This window comes from Chaetura pelagica, unplaced genomic scaffold (genome assembly GCF_000747805.2).
Source record: "Chaetura pelagica isolate M959 unplaced genomic scaffold, ChaPel_1.0 scaffold938, whole genome shotgun sequence".
Lineage (NCBI taxonomy): Eukaryota > Metazoa > Chordata > Aves > Apodiformes > Apodidae > Chaetura > Chaetura pelagica.
The window spans coordinates 45,800-52,617 of record NW_009954221.1 but is presented as its reverse complement, the minus strand read 5'-3'; the positions used below and the strand labels follow the sequence as shown (position 1 = coordinate 52,617).

The 6,818-nt window shown below is 56.8% G+C and overlaps 1 protein-coding gene across 1 annotated transcript in view; it reads left to right on the top strand.

Moving 5' to 3' along the window:
* Position 1: 1 nt before the first annotated feature.
* The window catches only part of PHKA1 (phosphorylase kinase, alpha 1 (muscle)), a gene marked incomplete at its 5' end in the record, with an annotated part of 19,286 nt that continues 12,469 nt past the window's right edge, over positions 2–6,818 (top strand). Inside the window, 13 exons of the mRNA XM_010003455.1 lie at positions 2–160; positions 595–642; positions 1,179–1,347; positions 1,721–1,803; positions 2,002–2,082; positions 2,495–2,593; positions 2,705–2,851; positions 3,164–3,217; positions 4,729–4,851; positions 4,941–5,036; positions 5,712–5,819; positions 6,010–6,088; positions 6,456–6,590. Coding sequence (XP_010001757.1) covers positions 2–160; positions 595–642; positions 1,179–1,347; positions 1,721–1,803; positions 2,002–2,082; positions 2,495–2,593; positions 2,705–2,851; positions 3,164–3,217; positions 4,729–4,851; positions 4,941–5,036; positions 5,712–5,819; positions 6,010–6,088; positions 6,456–6,590 — 1,381 coding nt within the window. The remainder of the gene's footprint in view (positions 161–594; positions 643–1,178; positions 1,348–1,720; positions 1,804–2,001; positions 2,083–2,494; positions 2,594–2,704; positions 2,852–3,163; positions 3,218–4,728; positions 4,852–4,940; positions 5,037–5,711; positions 5,820–6,009; positions 6,089–6,455; positions 6,591–6,818) is intronic.

Genomic DNA, 6,818 nt, shown 5'->3' with positions numbered 1-6,818 from the left:
GGACGCGGTGACGGGCTTGCTCCCCGCCGGCGCCCACCACCGGGATGCCTGGGTTCGGGACAACGTCTACAGCATCCTGGCCGTCTGGGGACTGGGCCTGGCCTACCGCAAGAACGCCGACCGCGACGAGGACAAGGCCAAGGCCTACGAGCTGGAGCAGGTAGGAGGGAGGGCCCGCGTCCGCTGTCCCAGTCCCCCGTCTCCTCCCGGTGGGTTGGCTTTTGGCACGGCCCATCTCTGGGGTCGAAAGGCTCCGGGAGGCCGTGCAGCGGGGATGGGAACAGGGCTGCCCCCTGCTGCGGAGGGCGGGGGTTTTTTAGGTGTGCTGGAGCCCCGCGGGACCGCCCAGCCCTCGGACTCTGGGGTGATCTGGGGACGTAGCCCCTCTCCCCAGGGCTGGGGTGCTGCCTCCTGCAGCCGTCTCCCCCCTCCCCATCTTACTTCCCTCTGCTCCTGCCTAGGGAGCAGGAGCCACAGAAATGTGAGCAGGGGCTTTGGTTACAGGTGCCCTGCAAAGGTCAGTGGGCAGCTGGTGCTTAGTCAGGGCTTCTGGCTGCCTGGGGATTAACGAGGCTGTTTTGCTTGTTCCTACAGAGTGTGGTGAAGCTGATGCGGGGGCTGCTCCAGTGCATGATGAGACAGGTAAAGGCTGGGGAGTGCCTCTGGGAGTCTAGTGGTCCTTACAGCCCAGCTCTGCCACAAAGACTGTTGGTCTGAGCTGTGTCAGTTCCTCCTAGCCTTTCTGGGTGAGCAGAGGGAAGGCCCCCTTCCAACAGGTCTTGAAATAAGCTCTGACTTGGCATCTGTCCCTGGTGGGATGGAAGTCCCAGAGCTGCAGGCTGGTGGCCAGTGGAGCCCCTGCCAGCTGCTCCCTGCCTCATGGCCTCACTGGTGCTAGGCCACAGCTCTTCTCCCTGAGGGGATTTGAGGTGACCCTTTTCTTTCCGCATGCTGTGGGCCATCCACAGCTACAGCCCTGTGCTAAGTTGGCATATGAGCCTGCACCTGCTGCCTTGTTGTGTGGAGGGGCTCAGCCTGGGGGCTATAGGACTTCTGCCCTTCCAGGCATGGCTTCAGGTGCTGGGCTGATGGCATAGGGAGGTTCTTGGCTCTGGGGCTGCCAAACCTCTCTGAAGACAGGGTTTGATGGACCCCTGCATCTCCTTGTCCTTCTCAAGGTAGAGAAGGTGGAGGCATTCAAGTACAGCCAGAGCACCAGGGACTGCCTGCATGCCAAGTATGACACCCACACCTGTGCCACCGTAGTGGGGGACCATGAGTGGGGTCACCTACAGATGGATGCCACCTCCCTCTACCTGCTCATGCTGGCGCAGATGACGGCCTCAGGTGATGTTGTTGGGGGATGTCATTTCAGCTCTGAGCATGTTGAACTCTAGGGCTGTCCACGTTTTCAGTTTAGATGCAGCTTCCTGGGTGCCAGGCTGCTGTGGTGGCCTCTCCAACTGCACTCTTTGGTTATGCTCACAGCACTCGGGGTGGATTTTGGCTCTCTGTGTCCATCTCTCTCTAAAAGCCCCCATTTGCCTGAAGCCGCAGAGCTGCTGAGGGGTGGGAGTGAGGACAGAAGCCAACCAGGATGTGGCCTCTGTGGGGTGGGAGTGCAGTGAGGAGGAGGAGTCTAGCTTGCGTTACTGCAGCCCCTTCCTAGGGATTCCTGTGAGCTTGGAGCAACTAATGTGAATTCTTATCCTGGTTTCAGGCCTCCACATAATTCACAACCTGGATGAAGTCAACTTTATCCAGAACCTCGTGTTCTACATTGAAGCAGCCTACAAAACTGCGGTGGGTAGCCTGTGGGGAGGGGCAGTGTGCCCTGGGGTGCAGGGGTGGGTGGGTGTGTGTCTAGGGGCAGGGTGGGTCCCTCCTGAGCCCCAGTGGGCAGAGTCCCACGACAGCTGTTGGGAGCAGCACCAATAGGTGGGATTCCAAGGCTTTCTGGGTGTGCTGCGACCTGCTGCCTACCCCAGCGTGCCTCTGCAGGACTTCGGGATATGGGAGCGCGGGGACAAGACGAACCAGGGCATCACCGAGTTGAATGCCAGCTCCGTAGGCATGGCCAAGGTGAGCCAGGGAGAGGTTCTGGGCAGGTGCAGGGGGCATGGGTGGCCCTGTGCTGCATTTTACAGGGAAGGCTGGGCATATTGTACTATTGAGGGTCAATGCCCATGCAGTTTCGTAGGGAGGAAGACCTTTCTCCCTGTGAGCTGGGATAAAACTGCCCCACTGTTGCCTGAGTTTTACCTGAACTGGGAATGAGAAATGAATTGTAGTGTGTGGCAAAAATGTCCAGGGCCCTGTTGGCTACTTGTGGCTTTGGAGATGTGATCACATTCTGACAAGGGGTCATCTGCAGCCACAGCAGTGTTTAAATTTGGGCAGTGGGTTACCTGGAGGGGCTGGAACAGGGTGAGAGCTCTTACAGTTGAGCAGCGTCGTGGAGAACTTGCTGCTTTGAGGCTTACCCTGTTTGCAGGCTGCCCTGGAGGCACTGGATGAGCTGGATCTCTTTGGAGCAAAGGGAGGCCCACAGTCAGTGATACGGGTGCTGTCGGATGAGGTGCAGCACTGCCAGGTGAGACCTGTGTGGGTTTTACACCCTTGCAGGACAAACTGGTCTGCTGGGTTGCTGTGTGAACCATGCTTGACCTGGCAACCTAACCACTCCTCCTTCCCCTTTGCCCAGTCCATCCTCCACTCGATGCTGCCCAGGGCCTCCACATCCAAGGAGGTGGATGCCAGTGTGCTCTCTGTCATCTCCTACCCAGCCTTTGCTGTGGAGGACAGCGAGCTGGTGGAAATCACCAAGCAAGAGATCATCACAAAGCTGCAGGTGAGCGAATCTGCCCTTGTCTTGCCCTTCCAAGAGATAGCTGCATTTCAAAGTGCTGTAGCCCTTTTCTCCCCAAAAATGCTTGGGAAAGGGCACTGGGCCATGTCCTTTCCCGGTCTCCGTGACCTGTGGCAGGGGTGTGCAAAGAAACAGTCCCATGTGCTGTAGCCCGAGGCTGTGATTGTGGTACCTGAGCACTAGGTGAGCAAGTGTGTGTGGGGGTACTTGGCTGGAGGAGACCCCCCTACGCTTCTGCACTTATGGTACAAGGTATCTTACACTGTTCCTTCTCAGCACCTCTTTTCCTCCCAGGGGCGCTATGGCTGCTGCCGCTTCCTGCGGGATGGATACAGGACACCTAAAGAGGTAAGTGTCCCCAGCCCTGCCACCTGCCAGGACTCGAGTGCCAAGCAGCAGGTTCCCTGGGTTGCTTTTTCAGCCCCCCAGGTGCAGCACAAAGGCTGTGGTGGGTATCACTGGGAAGATGAGAGCTCTGAGTAGCCCCAGGTAGTGTCATGGGTCTGGGCAAGGCTTCCCAAAATGCCAAAGTCCATTGCAGAGGTGGTGCATCCCACCCATGCCCATAGCAGGTGGGCAGAGGCTCTGCCATCATCTTAGATATCTGGTAGTGTTGTGCACCTCTAAGGCTGTGGGAAGATGAGACCCCTGCCCCATGTAGGAGCCCTGCTGAGGCTCTCCCGGGGCTGCATAAGCCCTGAGCAAGGGCTGGAGGCCTGTGGAGGTGACCATGCAGTGCTCCTCCCTGGTGACCTCAGCTCTGCAGCAGCACTGGAGGTCACAAAGCTGCTCCTGCCTCTCCCTGGACAGCAGCCAGCTTGTGTACTGCCACACTTGGCTCTTGGCAGAGTGAGTGGAAACTATTCTGCTGCCTTGGGGAGGGAAAACAGGAAAATTTTATAAACAACAGTTGCATTTGATAACCAGGAAATGGTACTTGGAGGCTCTTAAACCATCACTGGCTGTTGGGCCCATGACCTGGTGTACATGAGCACCTCTGAATGTTTCTCCTCTGCTGTGCCTCTTCAGACCTGACCATAAGAGGCAGCATGTGTGGCTGCATCTCTCCAGAGAAGAGCAGCAGCACCTCCAGTCTGACTTTCCCAGCACTCCCAAGCTTTGCCAGCATGCAAAGCTGTAGATCACTTCTGGGGAGCTGCAAGGCATGGAAAGGACAGTGTTGCCTGCAGACGCACTGCAGCTGGTTGGAGTTTAATGGGAGTTTGGGAGCTTGTGTCCAGTGTGCAAGCACTATGGAAAACTTCTGCTCCCTCTGTCCCTGCTATCCTCTCTACCTGACAGTCTGAGGTCATCTCTCTCTCTTCTCTGGAACAAACAGCTAAAGCAATTCGCAGGGAGGGTCGAGCATAGGTCCCCTGGGGCACTACCCCAGCACATCTGGGGTGGGAGGATTTAGCCAAGGCAGTGCTCCGTCCTGACCACTTCCCTCCCTCAGGAGGACCCTGCTCACCAGCACAAGCCCTCGTGGCAGCTGGGCTAGCTTGGTGATGCTGGAGGAGGCAGGTGCCAGGGCAGAGCAGGCAAGGCAAAGGGGACATGGGTGTCCGCAGTGCCATGAGGGTGATGTTGTGCCATTGTATAAGGCTCTAGGGTGCTTTCCTGGGGGCTGGGTAGGCTCCCTTTGCCAAGAAGGAGGAGCCTCTTTGGCATCTGGGCAGGGTGCTTGGGAGGGGATGTCTGATGTAAAGGACAGAACCTGGAGTGTTTTTGGCTCTGTCTCAGCCTTCACCTGCAAAGGAGGCCTGGGAGGGCATTTGAGGCTGGGATCTTGGGGGGGAGTAGGAGCCTTGTCAGTTGGAGGAGATCTTGCCACCTGCCTGGTCATACCCTCCCTGCAGGACCCCAACCGCCTCTACTATGAACCTGCAGAGCTGAAGCTGTTTGAGAACATTGAGTGTGAGTGGCCTCTCTTCTGGGCCTACTTGGTCATTGATGGGATTTTCAGTGGAAACATGGAGCAGGTAAGAGAGGAAAGAAGTCCCTGGAAGGCATGTGAGGAAGGTTGCAGAGAGTCGTGAACAGGGGCAGATCCCTTCTCCTCTCTCCTCAGGTACAGGAATACCGGGAAGCCCTTGAGGGGGTTCTCATCAAGGGGGAGAATGGGCTGCGCCTGGTGCCAGAGCTGTACAGTGTGCCACCAGATAAGGTGAACAGTCCTGAGCTACAGTGGGAGTGAGAATGTCTCATTATCAGATAATTAGGTTTTAACTTATTAACCCAAATCATTAGTAAAACAGCCCATGTAGTACATGGAAGTCCCATGTAAAGAGTTGTTATAAAACCGGGTTTGATAAATAAACTCTGCTTTCTTTCCCAAACCATTCCTTGCTCCCCACATACAAGGGTGCTTTGCTGACAGTCTGCTGGCCTGGAGTCGATAGCCCCTAAGAGCTCAGGACATGGAGACCTGGGCTGAGGAGGTTGTGCTGAGCTCCCTTTCAGTGGTGAGGTGGTTTGTGTGGGCCTGGGCTGAGAGCCACAGCCTCCTGGTGCCTGGATGGTGCAGGAAAGATGCTCTCCCTGCCAGTATCCAAGAGCATTTCCCCAGTACTTCTGGGACATGTCAGTCATTCCCATGGGGTGGCCTGTGTTGGGAACCCCAGCACGGTCTGAGCAGCTGATCTATTGTCTGACACGGGTGCCTGGGGCAATCACAAGAAGAGGGGAAGAATGTAGCCAGGACCTTATGGACCTTCTGTGGCAAATGTTTTTGTAGGCCCTCCTTTTAAGCCTTAAACTGCCTTCAGAATACAATTGTGATGCTTCCTGCAGTATCTTGTGTCTGTGGATCCTCTGCCTGACCTCCTGGCTTGTCTTTCAGGTGGATGAGGAGTACAGGAACCCGCACACTGTGGACAGGATACCTATGGGCAAGCTGCCACTCATGTGGGGACAGTCCCTCTACATCCTGGGCTGCCTGTTGGCCGAGGTACAGTCACTCCGGGTGATGGGCAGGGCTGTGGGTCCAGGCTCTGAGCTCTGAAAGGGCAAATGTTGCCATCCTGAGCCACATGCCATGGGGAAGCTGTCACCTCCATCCCCAGGACCGCCTCTTAAAGGTGGATTGTCCATATGCATCACCTGAAATGTTAACCTCCTCATACCTCTTTTTTCCTCAGGGGTTTCTGGCTCCTGGTGAAATAGATCCCCTGAACCGCCGGTTTGCGACAGTCCCCAAGCCTGATGTGGTGGTCCAAGGTGAGGGAAAGGGCCCAGTCCCAAAGCCATGTACCTGTCAGGCCAGGGGACTCACAGGGCTGGCTCTGCTTGCTGGATGTCTGCTGGTGCAGCCAGTTCTCAGCCCTGGCAAGGTTTGTTATATGATGGGGTACCAGTCCTTCCACTACACCCTGTGTTGCCCCAGGGAAATCTGCTCTGTAGAGAGCTTGAAAACTGTCCTGTCCTCCTGATGCACAGCAGGGAAGGCTTGGGTGTAGATCCCAGAGCAACCCCAGACAGCTGCCTCTACATGATGTGGCACCTTGTGTGTGTCCGCAAAGGCCAAGGGCAGTGCTGTCACACCCCAGTGCCCTGCTGCACTCAGCCTGTCCTCCTTGCCCTGCAGTGTGCATTCTGGCCGAGACGGAGGCGATCAAGGCTGTTCTGAGGAAGGAGGATATCAGTGTGGAGACTGTGGAAGATGTCTACCCCATCAGAGTGCAGCCCGCTCGCATCCTCAGCCACATCTACGCCCGGCTGGGTGAGTTGGACTCCCTGCTCTTGCAGCAAAGAGGGTGCAGAAGGGTCTATCCCATCCCCTGACACTCATGCTGGTAGATGCCCATGGCCATGGGAAGGCTGGTTTGTGGTTGGGGTAGCCCAGGACCCTGTGTCAAGCTGGCAGAGCAATAAGGGACAGTGATGCTCTGTGCCCCAGCCCTGCCCAGGGGGATAGACACATCCAGACCCTCCCCAGGGACTCCTGCTG